Below are 21,755 nucleotides of genomic sequence, written 5' to 3' on the forward strand. Positions count from 1 at the left end.
ACACATGCATGTACATAAGGCCCCCAACACACATGCATGTACGTTTTGAATGTTGCTTTTTGAAATTTTGATTCTAATCAGAAATATCTCACCCTTGTTTAAAATTTAAAAATATAACCAAAAATTTTAAAAAACTAAAGTAAATCTAGCCTTTCTTTAGCCCCAAATGATGTCTTACTGCCCTACAGTGAAGGAGGAGTCAGGCTATGGTTAACAGAGCCTCTTCCTGTGTATATATTAAGCATTCATTACCTCAAATAAAATATACAATTGCCAGGCATGGTGGAGCCCACCTTTAATCCTAGCACTCAGGAGATAGATGGTAGATCTCTCTGAGTTTAAGGCCAGCCTGCTCTGCATAGTGAGTTCCACGACAGCCAGGGGTATGTAGAAAGACTTTGTCTCAAAAAAACCAAAAGACCAAAAAGCAAAACAAACAAACAAACACACTTGTAAAATGGAATAAAAATAACGAACATTTACACTTTACCTTGTACATGAACTCTTTAAGTCACACACTATACTCACCTAAATTTTAGTTACTCCTCCCCCATCAAAAACTAAAAACTATAACATCTTGGTTGTAAAATTTAAGCTTCAAATTCTCCCATCTGCATTTAAAGAATACTGATGCAATAGTACGAAACCCACATGCAGACATGCACCTGCTGCTGATGAGTGTAGACTCTGAGCAGTTCTCCTCCTGCTCCCAGGGGCTTTGTGGTAGCTGCGCCCCTCCTGAGGCTCGACTGCTTACATCTCAAAGTCTGCTGATATGTGCTAAAGTCTCTGAGCAGAGTTAAGCTAAATAGCTTATAAAGTGGCCAAATTATACACGGATCATCTTCACCATACCAGACAAGCATCTTCATACATTTACATAAAATTCAAAAAGTGTATATAAAAGTATATTAAGAAATTATATAGATTTATATAACATATAAATCTTAAGAATATTCACTAAATGCTTTGCTGTTATTTATGCAATAGACATCAGCATAGTAAAACTAAAAAATTTAAATGTAGGGGCTGAACAGATGGTTCAGGGGTTAAAAACACTTGCTATTCTTTCAGAGGACCTGGGTTCCAGTCTCAGCACCCACACTGGGCAGGTCACAATCACTGACATTTACCAGCACCTGCACACACACACACACACAAATATATATATATATATATACATATATATATGTATATATATATATATAAAGTTTTTAAAGTTAGTATGGAGAGAAAAGGGGGGAGGGGTACCCCAGAGAGAAAGAGACGGAGACAGAGGAAGAGGAAGAGAGTAGAAAGAGGGGAGAAGGAGGGAGAGGGGTGAGAGCAGGGAACAGAGAGTTTGCTGTTGTTTTGAGACAAGGTTTTTCTGTGCAATAGCCCTGGCTATCCTAGACTCACTTTGTACACCAGGTTGACCTCGAACTAACAATGATCAATCTCTGCCTCCCAAGTGCTGGGATTAAAGGCATGTGCCACCCAGCTACACACACACTTTAAAAAGAAAATTAAAAAAAATTTTTGGGCTGGAGAGATGGCTCAGTGGTTGAGAGCACTGGCTGCTCTTCCAGAGGTCCTGAGTTCAGTTCCCAGCAACCACATGGTGGCTCACAGCCATCTATAACGTGATCTGATGCCCTCTTCTGTCCTGCAGGAGTACATGCAGGCAGAGCGCTGTATACGTAATGATAAATATATAAATCTTGAAAAAATTTTTTATAGGTACAATGTACCTGAGTTATCAAGAACTGCATTCAGAAATAGTATAACAATTAATTCTTTTGAAAAAATTAATTTCTATTAATGTTTACTTAACACCCACGAATATATCTATCCTTGATGCTTACTCTTTACAGTACTTTTACTCAAGCATGTCAGGTAACTGAATAATCACACTGCCATGGAACACTGGTTTTAGAAATCTTTATCATCAGTGAAAATAACTACTTCAAACATATTTCCATTATTAAAAATTCAACATAAGAATGATTTTTATTTCCTATAAACATGAACCATGTCACTATTCCCACCATCTGGTTAAGTTCGGTATCAAAGCTCTCAGAGTGCCCTGAGGTAGCTCTGCTAGACACTCACTGAGCCACAACACTGACCTGTAGTGAACATGAGTGACCGTTGGTCTCCTGTATCCAAGGATCCAGGTCTGAATATCTATTGGTTCCGCTTTGGGATAAGCTATGGTTGTATCTATTATCCACTGGAGTCCTCTTGATTTGCATTCTGAAAAAAAAATGGTGCCTTGAGTTGGGTGAGGTTTTCTGTGCCTGCACGCAGAACAGAACACGCCTGCAGCTGAGGCACACTAATGTGCCTTGGTTTTGAGATAAAAGGTGAACTCTGTTCCTGCTCACAAGGTGCACTTAGCATAAAATGAAGGCTTCTTACTATAAAGTGGGTTAACTTCAAAACAAACAGCGGAACACTACTATTTACTATACACAGCTCATTCAAGTCTTCAGCATAAGGTCTTGTTATATATTATCACTCCTAAATGAAAGAGCCAAAGAAGATCAGAAGGCAAAGCACACATCAAAACCTACCAGTAGCCGGGCGTGGTGGCGCACGCCTTTAATCCCAGCACTTGGGAGGCAGAGGCAGGCGGATCGCTGTGAGTTCGAAGCCAGCCTGATCTACAAAGCGAGTCCAGGGCAGCCAAGGCTACACAGAGAAACCCTGTCTCGAAAAACCAAAACAAAAAACAAAACAACAACCAGTAAATGAAAACAAGTCATGATTTACAATGTTAGTACTTAGGGGACATTAACAAATTCAGAAAAAATGGAAATAAAATCAAGCACTTAGACATACATTAGTATTGGGTACTGTTCTTATCTGGGGGGGGGGGGTGAGGGTAGAAGCTTCCTCAATTTCAGCAAGAGTTACAAAAAAATAAAGCAGTCTTACTGCCCTGCCCTTCAGAAGCAATGACTGGTAGACACCATTGTGAGAGGAGACGGGAAAACTCTGTTTAGTCTGTTTCTGGTTTTTGTTTTGTTTTGTTTTGTTTTTTGTTTTTTCGAGACAGGGTCTCTTTGTGTAGCCTTGGCTGTCCTGGACTTGCTTTGTAGACTAGGTTGGCCTTGAACTCACAGTGATCCTCTTGCCTCTGCCTCCCTAGATCGGGGATTAAAGGCGTGCACCACCACACCACGCCCGGCTTAAACTTTCTTATAAATAGAAACTGCGGCTATCTGAGAGGGGTCGCTTTCTTCGTTACTAGGCAACTGTTATCGAAACTGTCCTTTTGATCTAGACCTCCACTGGGCACTGCCTGGTGGGCTGTGCAGACAGCAGTCTCTTTAGTGGACTGTCTGGAAGGCGTTGCCACAGTGTCTCCCAGTGAAGCTACTCTCAACTTTGTTTTTCTATTAAAAGACCCTTTCAGTTTGCCTTTTTAAGAGACTATAAGAGACTAAGAAAGCTGACTGCCAAGTAGCTACTTGAAGAAAGCAAATGAAAAGGAAAATGCACTGCAATTTCATGGGCATTATTTCTACATCTGCTCTGTACAGAATCTGAAAGCTTTTCTGAGAGCCAATCACATCAACATTTACTTAAATAATACTAAAATAATTAAAAACTGCTATGGAAGGAACAGGCCTCCTGAACCTCTCTGAGCTGTTCCTCAGAAGGTGTTTGCAGCCCAAGTGCTTGGATGGGGCTGCTCCTGCTGCTGCCCACACAGCTTCCTGAGTTGCTGCCTGCTCCTCAGGCGCTGCATCACTGAGTGCTGCTCACTCTTTCTTGGCGATTTCAAAAGTTGGGCCTGTTATTCTAAAACTCCGGAGAATGAGCCACAGTGTCACAGCTCTGGGGCATCTCTGCTAGCATGCTGGTGTCTTCCTGTCACTTGTTCCCTGCTCTGATGGTTTAGTTGAAGCTCACATTATTTTCAGGAGATCTGTATGTTGTCTCTCTCCACCACACCTGCAACATAAGAACTTTGCCAGACAACTCACCTCTCCACATGTGTCATTTGTATCACTGTGTTACCACATTTTTCGGACCATAAGACACATTTTTATGTCTCCAAAGGTGAGGGGGAAATTAGGGTGCGCCTTATGGTCTGATTGCTGTTTTTACTGTTTTTCTTGTTTTACTGCTCTAAAAACTGGGTGCGTCTTATGGTCAGGTGCGTCTTATAGTCTGAAAAATATGGTACATGGACACGTGGGAACCATGTACCCTCTGGCTGGTTTAGTATAAACAAACGTGTGACAAGTGTCATCACCTAGATGCAGATTATGATTATTTATTTTAGACATAAAGTCTCATTTTACAGCCTAGGCTGACCTAGAATTTACTATGCATCCCAGACTGGCCTTCAACTCAAAGGCAATCCTCTTCCTTCTCCTCAGATTCACCAGTATTAGAATTACTGGCATAAGCCATCGTGCCTAATTTATTTTCTCCTTTTGATAAGTATTTGTAAGAGGATGACTGAGTCTTTAAGGGTCTTAATAAATGCTGACAAATTACATTAACTTTGTTGTCTGTTAAAAGCAAGTAAAACCTTCTAGATTCAATAAGTAAAATGTAACTTGCATCATTAGTGATGGAAATCACCCTAAGTCAGGTCAGGTAGGCAGGGAAGACATCTTTGAGTACACACTTATAATTATTATGTGCATTATTGTAAGTGTTGACTACTTTAAAGAGAAATATGAAGGGATCATAACTTCATCCTCCCCCTGACTATTAATTCTAATTGTCAAGTTATTTAAAAAGAACTGGGCCAGGCTTGGTGGTGTAAGACTTTAGTCCCGCTGGGCATGGTGGCACACGCCTTCAATCCATCCCAGCGCTCAAAAGGCGGAGGCAGACAGATCGCTCTTAGTGCGAGGCCAGCCTCGTCTACAAAGTGAGTCCAGAACAGCTAAGGATACACAAAGAGACCCTGTCTCAAACAAACAAACAAACAAACAAACAAACAACCCAACCAAACAAAAAAGACTTTGATCCCAGCACTGGGAAGACGAGGCAGACAAATCTCTCTGAGTTTGAGACCAGCCTGGTTTATATAGTTCCAGGACAGCCCAAGACTACATAAAGAGATTCTGTCTCCAAAGCCCCAAAGCAGCTAAGCAAACAAAACACCCAGACGGAGCGGTGGCTCAGTGCTTAAGAACACTGGCTGCTCACAACTGTTAACCCCAGTTCTAGAGGATCTGACTCCCTCACACAGGCAAAACACCAACACACGTGAAATGAAAATAAATTTTAAAAAGCAAAAAACAAAAAGCAAAAAAGAATTAGAAGTCTAGAAACGTTTCAGCTCAATGAGACAAGACAATGCTATGGCACCCACCTAAGCCTCGAGCGTCTCCTCCTGCTGGGCTTCCATTTTCCTGCGGTGCCACAAGCGCATTCAGGATAATGTTTGTTGCCCCAAACCTTGGCAAAGTGACATGTGTAAGAAATGGCAAGTTATTTTTCTTGGCAAATGCCTGGCTTGTTTCTCTCCTTTTCCTGAGGAAGCCCCCTTCAGGAAACAGAACAATCCACTTTCGGTCTCTGCTCCTGTAATTTTGTTCTAGGTGCCTCTTGAGAACGAGCAGCTGTTGGTCACGATGGGCTCTTCCCTAGGAGGCAGACACACAGCAAGGACAGGAACAGCTGAGGTTAAATTGCCCCACGATCAGATACAAGCAAAACTGAGACCCAATCACAGGACAGAACAGTGCTCTCCGGGCTATTTCTCCTCTTGAATGGACTGGTAAAGGAGGAGAACTATTCAGACTTATACGAAAGAACGTCACGTGGTGGCTACTAGTCGTAAGTGTAGTCCAATACCAGAAACAGGGAGTGAACAGGAGCACTGTATGTGGCGCATTCATTCCACTGGCGATATGCTTTAAGAAGAAAGGAACAAGAGGGATACAAAGATTCAGGATGAGCAAGGCGAGTTGATGCAAAGAGGTGACAGACAAAGAACTGACAGATAATATGAGAGGAATAAGCCACACAGAGATGAAAGGCAGATACTCCAAATGAGAGGAGTAAAAAGACACAGGCCCAGGGTGGGGACATGCGTGGTCTGTTGGGACCTGGAGGGGGCTGCACATCCCAGTACGGTAGGCAGAGGTGGGCAGAGCTCTGTGAGTTCAAGACTAGCCTAGTTTACCTTGTGAGTTTCAAACCAGGACTACACAGTGGGACTACGCCTTAAGAACAAACAACAAGAACAGAAAACAGAGCCCTCACCAACATGGAGGGGACAACGGTGGCAGGTGACAAAGTAGAAAGGGCTTTGTGCCTGGGGCTGTGCTGTACTATCTGCTTTCTTGTGTGTGTGTGCGCACTGTGCTTATGTACACTGCTTATCTACAAATGCTCAGGGAAGCCTGACGGATTTGGATGGCCTGCGACTGGATGGTGGCTGTGATCTGCCTGATTTCAGTTCTGGGAACCAATCCCAGGTCCTCCGCAAGAGCAGTGAGGACTCATAACTGAACTCCAGCCGCCACAGTGAGATGCGTCAAATGCAAATAGCACTGGATTGTTTTGAGCAAGGAAATGTCATAATCTTACTTATATTACAAGTAAGCCCAGCTCTTATGTATACAGCAGCCAAGTTGTACTGACTTCCATGATTAAAAAAAAAAAAAGAAAAGTCCACTGGAGGAAAGTTGGGGACCTAAGGCAGGAGCCGAGAGAGAGCCTGATCATGTTTGCTGCAGGACTCAGGAAGACCAGACACGGGCAGGGAAATTGCTGGAAGCAGACAGCAGGGCGGCGGGATGGAGCAGAGGAGAGGAGGTGGAGAGCAGCGACAGGACAAAGCCCTAGGCCCAGCCGGGATAAGAAGCCACCCTTCTGTCGGTGTGGTTACACAGCTGCTTAAAGCAGCCAGGGTACTTTCAGTCTTCAGATCAAATATATAAGAAGTTAAAAAAAAAAAAAGACTTAAAACCACTGGAGCCGGGTGTGGTGGCACACACCTTTAATCCCAGCACTCGGGACGCAGAGGCAGGCAGATCTCTATGAGTTCGAGGCCAGCCTGGCCTACAAAGCAAGTCCAGGACAGCCAAGGCTACACACGGAAACCCTGTCTCGAAAAACCAAAACCAAACCAAACCAAAACGAAACAAACCATTTACTGAATCAAGATTTTTATTAGAAAATTTAACAACTTTCCCCCTTGCTTTTGAGGGAGGGCCTCACGTGTCCCAGTCTGGCCTTGAATTTGCTGTCGAATGACCTTGAGTTCTCTGTGCTCCCACTTACCTCAGGCTCTAAGTCCTGGGAGCACAGCCACGCACCGACACATTTGGCTAAATTACCACCTTTCCTATACCATTCATTCACATGTTATAGAATTTTTACTACTAATCTCTGTGGCGAAAATGTTGCTCTTTTAGAAATTAATTTTCACTTACTCTGAAATAGTCTGTATGCATTCACAACCTTGACTGCCATTAAATGGAAAAGGTCTGAGCGTACACTTTTACACCCAGGGCACACCACTAACGTCAACTGTCACACCATTTTATGCATCAGTCATCTGCTCAGACTCCACTGTGTAAGAGATTGTCTGGCTCTCCCACGGCACCACACGCTGTTGACTTTCCTGTTGTGTGCTTCTGTGCTTTCTACTTACTACTGGCTTGTCTTTATGTGTGGTTCCATCAGGCATTCATTAAGTACTTTTCATGCACAGAACATACAATCAAGATTAAAATAGTTATTTGTTTGTTTTTGTTTTTCGAGACAGGGTTTCTCTGTGTTAATAGCCTTGTCTGTCCTGGACTCACTTTGTAGACCAGGCTGGCCTCGAACTCGCAAAGCTCTGCCTGCCTCTGCCTCCCCAGTGCTGGGATAACATGCGTGCGCCACTGTGCCTGGCCCAGGATTAAAGTTGTCAAGTACACGGACAGCAGAGAGTCACGGCGCTGCCGTCCACAGGCACGCTATACACGGTGTTCCCCGCTACGAAGAAGGAACTGTGAGACTCCTGTGGCTGAGAAGAATGCCGCAGTCAGGGCGGTGCTGACTGGGAAGAGGCCACACTTCTCCTGCCTACACGAGACTGCTCCCTGAGCCGACAGCCCTTCCTATCCCACCTCCATCGCATCCACATCCCACACTACAGTCTCCTCTGAAAGTTACCGGATTTACAGAAATCTGATGTACTCGCTTGTCTCACTATGAACTCCCCCACCATTTCCTATCATCATCATCATCATTGTTATTATTCTAGATATTTACTTATTAATAATCTCCCTACTGGTGATTGAGATTATCTTCTTACCATATAACAGGGTACTGCAAATAACAGACGGTAGAAGTTAGGTAAGGACAGTGCGCTCGTGGTAGGACACTGTGCTCGTGGTAGGACAGTGCTCGTGGGAGGACACTGTGCTCGTGGTAGGACAGTGCGCTCGTGGTAGGACAGTGCGCTCGTGGGAGGACAGTGAGCTCGTGGTAGGACAGTGCTCGTAGGAGGACAGTGTGCTCGTGGGAGGACAGTGCTCGTGGGAGGACAGTGAGCTCGTGGTAGGACAGTGCTCGTGGTAGGACAGTGCTCGTGGGAGGACAGTGAGCTCGTGGTAGGACAGTGTGCTCGTGGGAGGACAGTGCTCGTGGGAGGACAGTGAGCTCATGGGAGGACAGTGCTCGTGGGAAGACAGTGAGCTCGTGGGAGGACAGTGCTCGTGGTAGGACAGTGCTCGTGGTAGGAGAGTGCTCGTGGGAGGACAGTGCTCGTGGTAGGACAGTGCTCGTGGTAGGACAGTGCTCGTGGGAGGACAGTGCTCGTGGTAGGACAGTGTGCTCGTGGTAGGACAGTGCTCGTGGTAGGACAGTGCTCGTGGTAGGACAGTGTGCTCGTGGGAGGACAGTGCTCGTGGTAGGACAGTGCTCGTGGGAGGAGAGTGCTCGTGGTAGGAGAGTGCTCGTGGTAGGACAGTGCTCGTGGTAGGACAGTGCTCGTGGTAGGACAGTGCTCGTGGTAGGACAGTGCTCGTGGGAGGAGAGTGCTCGTGGTAGGACAGTGCTCGTGGTAGGACAGTGCTCGTGGGAGGACAGTGCTCGTGGGAGGACAGTGAGCTCGTGGTAGGACAGTGCTCGTGGTAGGACAGTGCTCGTGGGAGGACAGTGCTCATGGGAGGACAGTGAGCTCGTGGGAGGACAGTGCTCGTGGAAAGACAGTGAGCTCGTGGGAGGACAGTGCTCGTGGTAGGACAGTGCTTGTGGTAGGAGAGTGCTCGTGGTAGGAGAGTGCTCGTGGGAGGACAGTGCTCGTGGTAGGACAGTGCTCGTGGTAGGACAGTGCTCGTGGTAGGACAGTGTGCTCGTGGTAGGACAGTGCTCGTGGTAGGACAGTGTGCTCATGGGAGGACAGTGCTCGTGGTAGGACAGTGCTCGTGGTAGGACAGTGTGCTCGTGGGAGGACAGTGTGCTCGTGGGAGGACAGTGCTTGTGGTAGGAGAGTGCTCGTGGTAGGACAGTGCTCGTGGGAGGACAGTGCTCGTGGGAGGACAGTGCTCGTGGTAGGACAGTGCTCGTGGGAGGAGAGTGCTCGTGGTAGGACAGTGCTCGTGGTAGGACAGTGCTCGTGGGAGGACAGTGCTCGTGGAAGGACAGTGCTCGTGGTAGGACAGTGCTCGTGGGAGGAGAGTGCTCGTGGGAGGACAGTGCTCATGGTAGGACAGTGCTCGTGGTAGGACAGTGCTCGTGGTAGGACAGTGTGCTCGTGGTAGGACAGTGTGCTCGTGGGAGGACAGTGTGCTCGTGGGAGGATAGTGTGCTCGTGGGAGGACAGTGTGCTCGTGGGAGGACAGTGTGCTCGTGGTAGGACAGTGCGCTCGTGGGAGGACAGTGTGCTCGTGGGAGGATAGTGTGCTCGTGGGAGGACAGTGTGCTCATGGGAGGACAGTGTGCTCGTGGGAGGACAGTGCTCGTGGGAGGACAGTGCGCTCGTGGGAGGACAGTGCGCTCGTGGGAGGACAGTGTGCTCGTGGTAGGATAGTGTGCTCGTGGGAGGACAGTGCTTGTGGTAGGACAGTGCTCGTGGTAGGACAGTGCTCGTGGTAGGACAGTACTCGTGGTAGGACAGTGCTCGTGGGAGGACAGTGCTCGTGGGAGGACAGTGTGCTCGTGGTAGGACAGTGTGCTCGTGGTAGGACAGTGCTCGTGGTAGGAGAGTGCTCGTGGTAGGACAGTGCTCGTGGTAGGACAGTGCTCGTGGTAGGAGAGTGCTTTCTGTGTGCTTTACATGTTTAACTCACCTGATCCCCACAACAATCTGAGGGAGAGTGTCCACTGTTCTCATGTGAAAAATGAGGAAACTGAGCACTTAACGTGCCCAGTCACTTAGCTAAGGATTTGAAGAGCAGGAGTGTGGCAGGTGCTTCATCATGCATATTTAACTCGAGGTTGAAATAGATGTTTACAGAACGAAGATTCAGAGGAAAAGCCAAGGCCAGAGAACAGGGCCCACTTGGCCAGCTGGCACCACTCACCTGCCTTATAAAGAAGTCTCCGTGAATCAGAGAGACAATTCCAAAGTTTGTGTACTTGAAGATGTGATCCATCAGCCACATCATCTGAGCGACAACCTGAGGCATTTAATGCAGACACGGTCATTTCAGAGTTGGAGAGTCTTGTACACTCTAGCCACGTCTCCATACTTTCCAGATAAGCATGCAAGCATATTTTAAAATTTATTTTTTATTCTTTTGATAATTCCATATGAATATTGCATTTACATAATTTCTACCCTTCCAACTTCCTATTCCCTCTCAAGTTCATGACCTCTTCCTTAGTTACTGTTGTTACACACACACATACACACACACACAAATCCAGCCTGCTAAGTCCATTTAGTATTGTAAATATTTTAAAAATAATGTTATTTCTACAAATTCAGCACAGTTACTAATATCTTATATAAAAAATTGTAAGTCTTGATTCCTAATGTTCGAACCCTAAGTCATAAGTATACATAAAAAATGAAGCTGAATTGGTTTATTACATCTGGACTCAAGGATTTCTTCTTTTAACTGTTAACTATTTTAATTACTGTTACTCCATGTACACACACAGAGAGAATTCATAGTGTAATGACTGGGAGCAGGCTTTCTTTTCTGCTGTGGGTTCCAGGGGTCAAACTTGGGCTTGTCAGGCTTGCATGGACAATGCTTTTACCCATGATCCATTGCTCTGAGTTACTGTCCACTGAGGCAAGCCATCTTGGTAAGTTCCGCTATGGTCCCCTGGAAAAGGCTTATCATCCCACTGGGTTTGCTGAATGTAGACATCCCCTCATCAAGAGGCAGAGAGGGTTACAAGGTATTGTAAGCAACTCTTCCTTAGGTGCAAGTAGCTACTTCCTTCTGTCTGGCTACCAGGAAGCCCTCATCCCTACTGGATAGAGGCTGTTTAGAAGTGGCTTATTTGGGAAGCAGCAGTACCCCTTTAAGTAGCCCCCCCACCTATGCTTTCTAAGTATGCCCCCAAAATTCCTTGGTTCCTCAGACTTTGTGGAATCATGTCTCTGTCACTGAGACCTTATAGGGAGGGGTAAATGTTCTTAAGTCTCCTCTGAGAAGAAATTTTTGCAACAGCCACCTAACGATTTCAAATACTCTTCTATCTAAAGGAGTTCTCTGGTAATTCTTCTAACTCATAAAATTATACTGGACTAAAACAATAAAACCATTAAAGTATTCATAAAATAGTGTAACACAATGACATACATTCTGTTATTAAGACTGCTAGTTTGTCCAAGTCCATACTCTCTGCTAGCATTATATTTAAGATAATTTAGTCTTTTTTTTTTCTCCTGGTTTTCTCTGTGTAGCCCTGTCTGTCCTGGACTCGCTTTGTAGACCAGGCTGGCCTCGAACTCACGGCAATCCTCCTGCCTCTGCCTCTCAAGTGCTGGGATTACAGGCGTGTGCCACCATGCCCAGCTCTGTCTCAGTCTTTAATCACAAGAAACCGCATTATTCATTGCTGACGAGTTAATTCTCATATTGAGAGAAGACTTTTTACCAAATTTAAAATTCTAAGATTAATATAAATAGTATCTAATTAATGAACTGCTTAACTGTTCTCTCCTACTAAGGAAATAAGCATTCCTTGCTATAAACCTTAAATAAAATGAAGGTTACAGTCTCAATTAAGAAAATGACAAATGTTGGGCTGGAGAGATGGCTCAGAGGCTAAGAGCACTGGCTGTTCTTCCAGAGGTCCTGAGTTCAATTCCCAGTAACCACATGGTGGCTCACAACCATCTATAATGAGATCTGGTGCCCTCTTCTGGTGTACATGCAGGCAAAATACTGTGTATATATGCTAAATAAATAAACCTTAAAAAGAAAAAGAAATATAAAAAAAATTTTAAAGGAAAATGACAAATATAAAAAACTCCAAATATTAAATTATGTAAACGTATATATAAAGAAAAAAAACCAGACATTAATACTTACCACCACATTTATAAAGGCAAGAACATAAAAGCCCAAAGAAAACAGTTCCTGCCATAATTTTTTAGTGAAACAACCATTATCTTTACTAGACTGAATTGATTAAAAAGTACATATATATAAATAAAAACTGAGAAAGCTGCTCAGGTAGACAATGCAGGGTCTTAGAGTTTCTATTGCTATGATGAAACACCATAACCAAAAGACAGTAGGGGAGGGAAGGGTTTACTTGGCTTACACCTCTATGTTGTTGTTCATTATTAATGACAGGAACTCAAACAGGATGGGATCCTGGAGGCAGGGGCTGAGGCAGAGGCCATGGTGGGTGCTGCTGCTCACTGGCTAGCTCAGCCTGCTTCCTTATAGAACACAGGACCACCAGCCCAGGGATGGCCCCACTCACAATGGTTCCCACTGATCACAGGTTGAGACAATGCCTCACAGCTGGATCTCATGGAGGCGTTTCCTCAGCTGAGGCTCCTCCCTGTCTAATGACTCTAGTTTGTGTCAACCTGACACACACAACAAGCCAGTACACCATGTGTGACAGTTTAAACACGAATGGCCTCTGTCCCCATATTTGAACTCTTAGTCACCGGAAAGAGGCACTGTTTGAAGGATTAGAAGGACTCGGGGGTGTGGCCTTGCTGGAGGAAGTGTGTCACTGAGCTCTTTCAACTCTCAGCTGCTGCTCCGGTGCCTGTTGCATGCCCTATGCATCCCACCATGATAACGGACTAAACCTCTGAGGCTGTAAGCAAGCCCCCAGCTAACTGTTTTCTCTTATAACGTCGCCTTAGTTATGCTGTCTCTTCACAGCATGGGAACGGTGACTCAGACATCATGCAACCATGAGGACTTGAGTTTGATTCTCAGCACTCATGTGAAAGCCAGTTCCTCGTCTTAGCGTCTGCTCCCAGGGACTTCCCTGCCTGTCTGTTCAGGAGTACACTGCAGCAAACATGGTCAGGCTCCCTCTGTTCCCGAAGTTCCCTAACTTTCCTCCAGTGGTCCTTTTTTTTTTAAAATCACTGGCTTATCAACAGTAGCCACTCACTATCCTACTAATTTATGTTTTAAAGTCTTTAATTTCGTTTCCTGGGATGACCAAGAATCACATATTTTTTCATATTAAATCTACAGTGATGTTTTAAAAGACAGTGAGATACTTGAGTCAATGCTTCTATGTCCATCCCTGCAGAATCTCCACCTGGGCACTGAGGAAACTTACCGGTCCTTTGTCCTGCAGACACATCATCAGTGTGCACACATCTCCAGTTGCCTGGTGGTTCACCAACATCACTGCTTCATCTTTAGAGATTGCTTTAATATCTTCCCCCCATTCCATCACTGTAAGAACAAAACATTTCAAAACTGTCATTTTAAAGATGCTTACGTGACTAGAAACTTTTTGTTAGAAAAAAAAAGAGTAGACATTAACGCTGTCTCCTAGCTGATATGTTTGAAACTAGGTTTATTTCCTGTAAAACTCCCAATGTTGACAACATTTTAGAGTCCCAAAATAGCCACTAAAATATAAAGTGATATTTTTAATTTGTCCTACATTGTCCAAATAATTAAAAATATAGGTACAAAAGATGTTTATTACAACTTAGATGTTTACCAACAGGAAAATAGATTTTGAAATTCTGATACAAAGATAAACATTCATGGCAAAAACATTTAGAGTATTACTATTTACAAACCCCCTAAACTACATTACCAACAGAGCTATTATGGTGTAAGACTATGGTTATTGTGTAAGGTCTTTCACTCAGAACCTGCATCCCTAGGGCAGGTGACAGAACCTTGTCTATCAGACAGTAGGACGCTTCAGAAGAAGTCTTGGCACACAGCTGCACAGACAAGCCTCTCAGGGTTTTACCACCCATCCTGTTAACATCTGGCATGCAACAGTCTCTTTACGGTCATAAAAGGACAGGGTTGTGAGGGCTGCACATGGGGAAGTTCTTAGGGGGCTCTAGGCTCTTCCCCCTGGACCCTGTCCTGCCTTTCTCTTCATCTGGATCCTTTGTAATATCCTCTACAATAAACTCTCCTGAGTTCTGAGCCACTTGAGCAAATTAACTGACCCTGAGAAAAGTGTTGTGGGATCCTGATTTAGAGCAACCAGTCAGGTTAAAAAGAGCAATAGTAATAAAAATCACATGGTCTTGGCATAAAAACAGACAAGGGAAATGGCCTGAGACAAGTTGATCAATGGAGTCAAATGGAAGACCCAGAAGTAAACCCACAGACCCACAGACATCTGATTTTTGACAAAGATGTCAAAACTATATAATGGGGCGGTGGGTAAAGAAAGCATCTTTAACAAATGGTGCTGGTCTAACTGAATGTCTGCTTGTACAAGAACGTGAATAGATCCATATTTATCACCTTACACAAAACTCAAGTCCAAGTAGACAAAAGATCTCAACATAAAACCAGATGTACTAAATCTAATAGAATAGAAACTGGGGGAAAAGCCTTGAAGCTCATGGCACAGGAGACAACTTCCTGAACAGAACACCAACAGCTTAGACACTAATATCAACAATTAATAAATGGGACCTCATGAAACTGGAAGGCTTCTGGAAGGCCAAGGACACTGTCAACAGAACAAAACAACAGCCAACGGAACTGGGAAAAGATCTTCACCAACCCTACATCTGACAAAAGGCTAATATACAAAATATATAAAGAACTCAAGAAACAAATAACCCAATTTAAAAATGGGGCACAGAGCTAAACAGAAAATTCTCAACAGAGGAATCTCAAATGGCCAAGAAACAAAGAAATGCTCAGTGTCCCTAGTTATCAGGGAAATGCAACTCAAAATGACTCTGAGATTCCATCTTGCACCAGAATGGCTAAGATAAAAATATTCAAGTGCCAGCACCTGCTGGAGAGGATGTGGAGGAAGGCAAACACTCCTCCATTGCTGGTGGGAATGCAAACTTGTACAACCACTGTGGAAATCCAGCTGGAGATTTATCAGAAAGCTGGAACTAGCCGGGTGGGGTGGCTCACGCCTTTAATCCCAGCACTTGGGAGGCAGAGGCAGGCCGATCTCTGTGAGTTCGAGGCCAGCCTGGTCTACAGAGTGAGTCCAGGACAGCTGGGATACACAAAGAGAAACTCTGTCTTGAAAAACTAAAAAAAGAAATAAAATAAAATAAAATAAAAAAGAAAGCTGGAAATAGCTCTACCTCAAAACCCAGCTATACCACTCCTGGACATATACACAAAAGATGTTCCACCACACAAGGACATTTGTTCAACTATGTTCACAGCAGCTTTATTTGTAATAGCCAGAATCTGGAAGTAAGCTAGATGTCCCTCAACTCAAGAATGGATAAAGAAAATGTGGTACATTTACACAATGGAATACTACTCAGCTATTAAAAACAAGGAAACTATGCAATTTGCAGGCAAATGGATGGAACTAGAAAAGATCATCCTAAGTGATGTAACCCAGACCCAGAAAGACAGTCATGATGTGTGCTCACTTATAAGTGGATATTAGCCATAAACCACAGGATAGTCATACTACAATCCACAGACCCAAAGCTGCCAAGGAGGGCCCAAGGGAAGATGCTGAATCTTACTCAGAACAGGAAACAGACATCTGAAGTAGATGGAGGAAGGAAACTGGGTGGGCGAGGGGGTGAGGTGGATAATGGGGTGGGGATCAGGTGTGTGGAGAGCAGGGGAGGGTGGGGGAACCAGAAGAGGGAGCGGAAATTGGTGGTGAGGGGCATCTCTGGCATAGGGGAAGTTCCTGGAAGTCCATGGGAGGTGACCCTAGCTGAGACTTCTAGCAGTGGGGGTTAAGAGCCTGAAGGGGCCACCTCCTGTAGCCACGTGGGACTTCCGGTGGAGAGAGGGGGACACCACACATAAAACCTTAGACTCAAAATTTGTCTTGCCTGCAACAAGTGCAGGGGTAAAGATGGAGCAGAGACTAAGGGAATGGCAAACCAATGACTGTCCCAACCTGAGACCCACCCTGTGGGAGAGAGGAAGCCCCTGTCACTATTAATGATACAAACAGGAGCCTAGCACAACTGTCTTCTGAGCGGATTCATCCAGCAGCTGATGGAAACATGTAGAGACCCACAGCAAAACAACAGGTGGAGCTCAGGGAGTTCTGTGGAAGAGCAGGAGGAAGGCTGGAGGGAGCCAGAGGGGTCAAGGACACCACAAGAGACCTACAGAGTAACTAACCTGGGCCCATGGGGCCTCACGGAGGCTGAACCACCAACCAAAGAGCATGCATAGACTGGATCTAGACCCCTACACATACGTGGCAGCTGTGTAGTGTGCTCAACATGTGGGTTCCCTAATAATGGGAGCTGGGGCTGTCTCTGACTCTGTTGCCTGCCTCTGGATCCCTTTCCCCTAGCTGGGCTGCCTTGTCAGGCCTCAGTGGGAGAGGACGTGCTTAGTCCTGCAGTGACTCGAGGGCCCCTGGTGGGTTGATCCTTGGGGGCCTCCCCTTCTCCAAGAAAAAGAGTAAGGAATGAGGGGAGGGAGAACTGGGAGGAGTGGGGGGGCTGGGATCAGGCTGTAAAGAGATCAAATAAATAACAAAAAACAAAAGAACAAAACAAAACAATACATCTATGACTGACATCTGTGGGGCAGGCATTCTTGGGGATTAATTGATTCCCTGATCTATGACATCTGATGCTACTTCCAAATAAAGGGCGTTGGAACTTAGGGGACACCTAGCTGGCTCCCACTGAGGAACTGCTTTCTTGCTTAGTGTGTGAAAGGAAAAAAAACCTCACCCATTAGGCATTAAAGGCGATTGATCAGTGTTTAAAGAATATAGAACAGAAAGCTTGAGATGTTCAAGGCCCTGGTAATAGAACCCACGCTTTCTGCACGGTAGGGAGTGATTTAACACTAAGCTACATTCCCAGCCCTTAAGTTAGTGGCTTTCTACTATATCTTTGAATCAACTAAAGAAGGAATAAAGTTGCATGCTACTTCCCCCCCCCCCCCCCCCCGAGACAGGGTTTCTCTGTGTAGCCCTGGCAGTCCCGGACTCGCTTTTGTAGACCAGGCTGGCCTCAAACTCACAGAAATCTGCCTGCCTCTGCCTCCCGAGTGCTGGGATTAAAGGTATGCATCACCACGCCCGGCTTATTGCATGTTACTTAACACATTGAATTCTAGACTATCAATACCAGTCATTATTAGAACTCCTAGTCTCTTTCATTTTACTGTACAAGAAAATCTCTAAGTATCTCAAAACTATATATTTTCATTTTAAAGGAAGAAATCTAATTACATTAGTGTAAAATGACTGGGTAGAAAAACACTGCATCAGAATTCACTTGTACATTCTAAGGAAAGGTAGGTTTACAGGAAACAATAAAATTGAGCATCAGTTTTCAACAATCAGAATTCTACAGAGAGGCTCCCACGTCCCTCAGATGTTGGTGAGAACAGGCAGAGGCTGACTGCTCACTTTCACCATCTCCATTACAAGGACTTGACACCTGCTATGGGTCACATGCCCAGGTGACACACGAAGGGGAGGCCAGAGGCATCCTTTCCACAGGCCTGGCTCCCCTCTCTTTCACTCACCACTTCCTGTTACCCCAGCACACGCAAAGTTCTTATAGTATGGTAGATTTCTTCATATGTGTTCATTTGAGAAAAAGGTGCTATTAATTTTTTTCTCCTAATGAAACCAGTCAAGCAAGGTGCCTTTCCTTTCATATTAGCAATGTTAAACTTCTGTGCTAAAGAAATTTCCAGCAGGGCCATCATACACTAAGTTGTGGTACCCACTGAATTAAGGTGTTGCAATTATTCTATTAGATGCTATTATTCATATAAAAATAACTTAGTGTCTATAATTATATGTTTTTATGTAAGCTTTTAATTAACGTACTAGAGAAGCTACATTAGGAGATGATGTCATTTGTTTCTTTAAAAGAGAGGTGGAATCCAAAAAGCCACGCCTCTTAAAAATTTCAGGAGCTCCAGCTCCCAGCTCAGCTCAGGTGACAGCTCACTAGCTGATTCTCTGCTGGGAGGAGGCGTGGGCACATGTTATGTGCGTGTGTGCATGAGTCTGTCTGGTGTGTGTGTGAACATGAATTCATTGTCTTCCTTGATCGTTCCCTATTTTATTTATTGAGGCAAGGTCTCCCCTGAACCTGGAGCTCTCTAAATCTAGCCAGTCTAAGTGGCCATCTTGTCCCAGGGACCCTCTTATCTGTCTGGCTTTTTCCATGCGTTTCTAGAGACCTGAACTCTAGTCTTCATGCTTGTCCAGCAAGTGCTTTATCCACTGAGCCATTTCCCCAGTGTGGTACTCTTTAAAAACAAAAACAACCCTACCCCCCCCCCCCCCCCCCCGCACAAAACCACAAAACCCACATATGTGGTGGCTTGAGAAAGAATGGTCCCCACAGGCTCGTATATTTAAATGCTTCACCATCAGGGAGTGCCGCTGCTTGAGAAGGATTAAAAGACTACAAAGTTGTGGCCTTGCAGGAGGAAGTGTGTCACTGAGGGTGGGCTTTAACGTTTCAGAAGCCCACGACAGGCCCTGTGTCTCTAGCTTTCCCTCTTGGCCAGTGCCTGAATGTAGCTCTCCCAGGCACTGCTCAGGGCCGTGTGTGCCGCCACGCTCCCTGCCATCATGAAAATGGACTAGACCTCTAAAACTGTAAGCAATCCCCCAGTTAAGTGCTTTCTCTTGGAAGAGTTGCCTTAGCTATAATGTCTCTTCACAGCAAAGAACAGCGACTAAGACACTCACTTTTGCTTACATTGCAAACTTTAGACGTGAACAAACAGGAAGTAGATTTGTGGTTGCTAGGGACTGAGCCAAGAAAAACTGTTCTTTAAAGGACATGGCTGACCCTGCTTTTCTATGGCAGACTGGCTGCAGAAGGGTTTTGAAGGCTGTAGATGCCCCAGTTCATTATAAAAGTGACAGGGTACTTGCATACGACTTCCACGTCCTCATATACACTCTAAGTCATTTCTAGACAACACAATATATAGCCATACAAACACTATGTAAAGACGATACTACCGCACTGTTCAGGAGAAATAAAAAGACAGAAGTTGACTTAACCTGCAGACAGAAAACCTACTGATAAGGAGCTCAGTTATATAGCTTCAGTTTTTCAAGATGAAAAATACTGGAGACTTGCTTACACACCAATGTGAATACACTTAATAACATCAAAATATACTCTTTAGTTTTTCTTTTACTTTTAAAAACTATTTACATATTTATTTTTTAAGATTAATTATTTATTTTATGTATTTGAGTGTTCAATCTGCAGGCCAGAAGATGGCATCAGATCACATTACAGATGGTTGTGAGCCACCATGTGGGTGCTGGGAATTGAACTCAGGACCTCTCAAAGAGCAACCAGTGCTCTTAATGGCTGAGACATCTCTCCAGCCCTAAATATTTACTTAATGTGTGTGTGTACACACACATACAATGCTGTGGGGATTAGTTCCCACCTTCTACTGTATGGGCCCTGGGAATTGTCAGATTCAGCGGTAGGGGCCTTACTCACTAAGCCAGCTCAATGGCCCCAAAGAGCAATCGTCAAAGTAGTGAAGATGGGGGCTGGAGAGACGGCTCAGGGGTTGAGAGCGTTTGGCATCCGTGCCAAGAATCTGCATTTGGTTCATAGAGCTTACATGGTGACTAAAAACTGGCTGTAATTTCAGTTTGAGGGGATCCAACACCCTCTTCTAGCTTCTACAGGCACCAGGCATGCAAATAGCACACACACATACAAGAAGATTAAAACTCGATATATATAAATAATAAAATTGAATAAATCTTAAAAAACAGTTAAGATAGCCACACACTTATAATCCAAGCTATTGGGAGGCTGAGTCAGGAAGATAAGGAGTGCAACGGCATCTGTAGATATATGGTGAGAGCACTTTTAGATATATACATATCAATTTACCAAAACTCACACACCAAGGGCAAGAAGAAAATGTGGCTGGCTACCTTTGTATCAAGAAATTGGTGCAACATAGCACTCAGAGATCTGCCTGTCTCTGCCTCCAGAATGACAGGATTAAAGGTGTGTGTTACTGTGCCTGGCTAGTAGTAATTTCTTTTAGAATATACTTTTCAAGAGTCACTGTTGGAGGGGCTGGAAAGATGGCTCAGAGGTTAAGAGCACTGGCTGCTCTTCCAAAGGTCTGAGTTCAACCCAGCAACCACATGGTGACTCACAGATCTATATGAGATCTGGTGTCCTCTTCTGGTGTGCAGGTGTACATGCAGGCAAACACTGTATACATAATAAATAAATAAATCTTTTAAAAAATCACTGTTGGAAAATTAAGTGACTAACAAACTCAAGATAAAAACTGCTTTATTTCTATTATTTATCTATTTATTCTATTAATTTGTGTATTCTATTTTATGTTGGACACAACTATGTTTTCACTATCCTAAGGCCAACAATATAATAGTACCTTCACCAAGGGACAGAATTATACAGAAGCTACATATATTTGCCAGTTCTTTTTTTTTTATTATTAATTTATTCTTGTTACATCTCAATGGTTATCCCATCCCTTGTATCCTCCCATTCTTCCCTCCCTTCCATTTTCCCCTTATTCCCCTCCCCTATGACTGTGACTGAGGGGGACTTCTTCCCTCTGTATATGCTCATAGGGTATCAAGTCTCTTCTTGGTAGCCTGCTGTCCTTCCTCTGAGTGCCACCAGGCCTCCCCCTCCAGGGGACATGGTCAAATACGGGGCACCAGAGTTCCTGTGAAAGTCAGACCCCACTCTCCACTCAACTGGAGAATGTTCTGTCCATTGGCTAGATCTGGGTAGGGGTATTTGCCAGTTCTTAAATTGTAATTTAAAGAAAAATACTCTAACATTATTGTTTAGTGAAATGAATTTTCAAAAAGAAATTGGGCCAGGACCCTAGGTTGTCTAATTAAGAACGGACCCTGTGTTGCACACTTAGTCACCGGGGAGCCACACTACTTGAGAAGGACTAAGAGGTGTGGCCTTCTTGGAGGAAGTGTGTCATCGGGAGTGGGCTCTAAGGTCTCAAAACTAGGCCCAGTTTGTTCTTTCTGCTGCCATGTCCCCTGCTGTGATGATAAAGGACTGAGCCCCCCCCCCCCATTGAATGCTTTCTTTTATAAGAGTTGCCTTGGTCATGGTGATTTTTGTTTTTCACAGCAAAAAAAAGAGACTAGGACAGCCCAATGCTGCCAAAGGAAATGAAGGTTAACTGAATAAAAAACTGGACAGAAACTGGTTTAGTTTTAAG

The 21,755-nt window shown here is 44.5% G+C and overlaps 1 protein-coding gene across 2 annotated transcripts in view; it reads right to left on the reverse strand.

Moving 5' to 3' along the window:
- Nucleotides 1-21,755, reverse strand: part of LPGAT1 (lysophosphatidylglycerol acyltransferase 1) — a 74,014-nt gene that overhangs the window by 19,907 nt on the left and 32,352 nt on the right. For both annotated transcript variants that reach the window (XM_084788614.1, XM_084788613.1), the window contains 4 exons: nucleotides 13,681-13,799; nucleotides 10,482-10,577; nucleotides 5,327-5,600; nucleotides 2,112-2,238 (listed from right to left, as the gene is read on the reverse strand). In XM_084788614.1, the coding sequence (XP_084644740.1) occupies nucleotides 2,112-2,238; nucleotides 5,327-5,600; nucleotides 10,482-10,577; nucleotides 13,681-13,799 (616 nt within the window). The remainder of the gene's footprint in view (nucleotides 1-2,111; nucleotides 2,239-5,326; nucleotides 5,601-10,481; nucleotides 10,578-13,680; nucleotides 13,800-21,755) is intronic.

This window comes from Acomys minous (genome assembly GCF_964271855.1).
Source record: "Acomys minous genome assembly, chromosome: 1".
Taxonomy (NCBI): Eukaryota; Metazoa; Chordata; class Mammalia; order Rodentia; family Muridae; genus Acomys; species Acomys minous.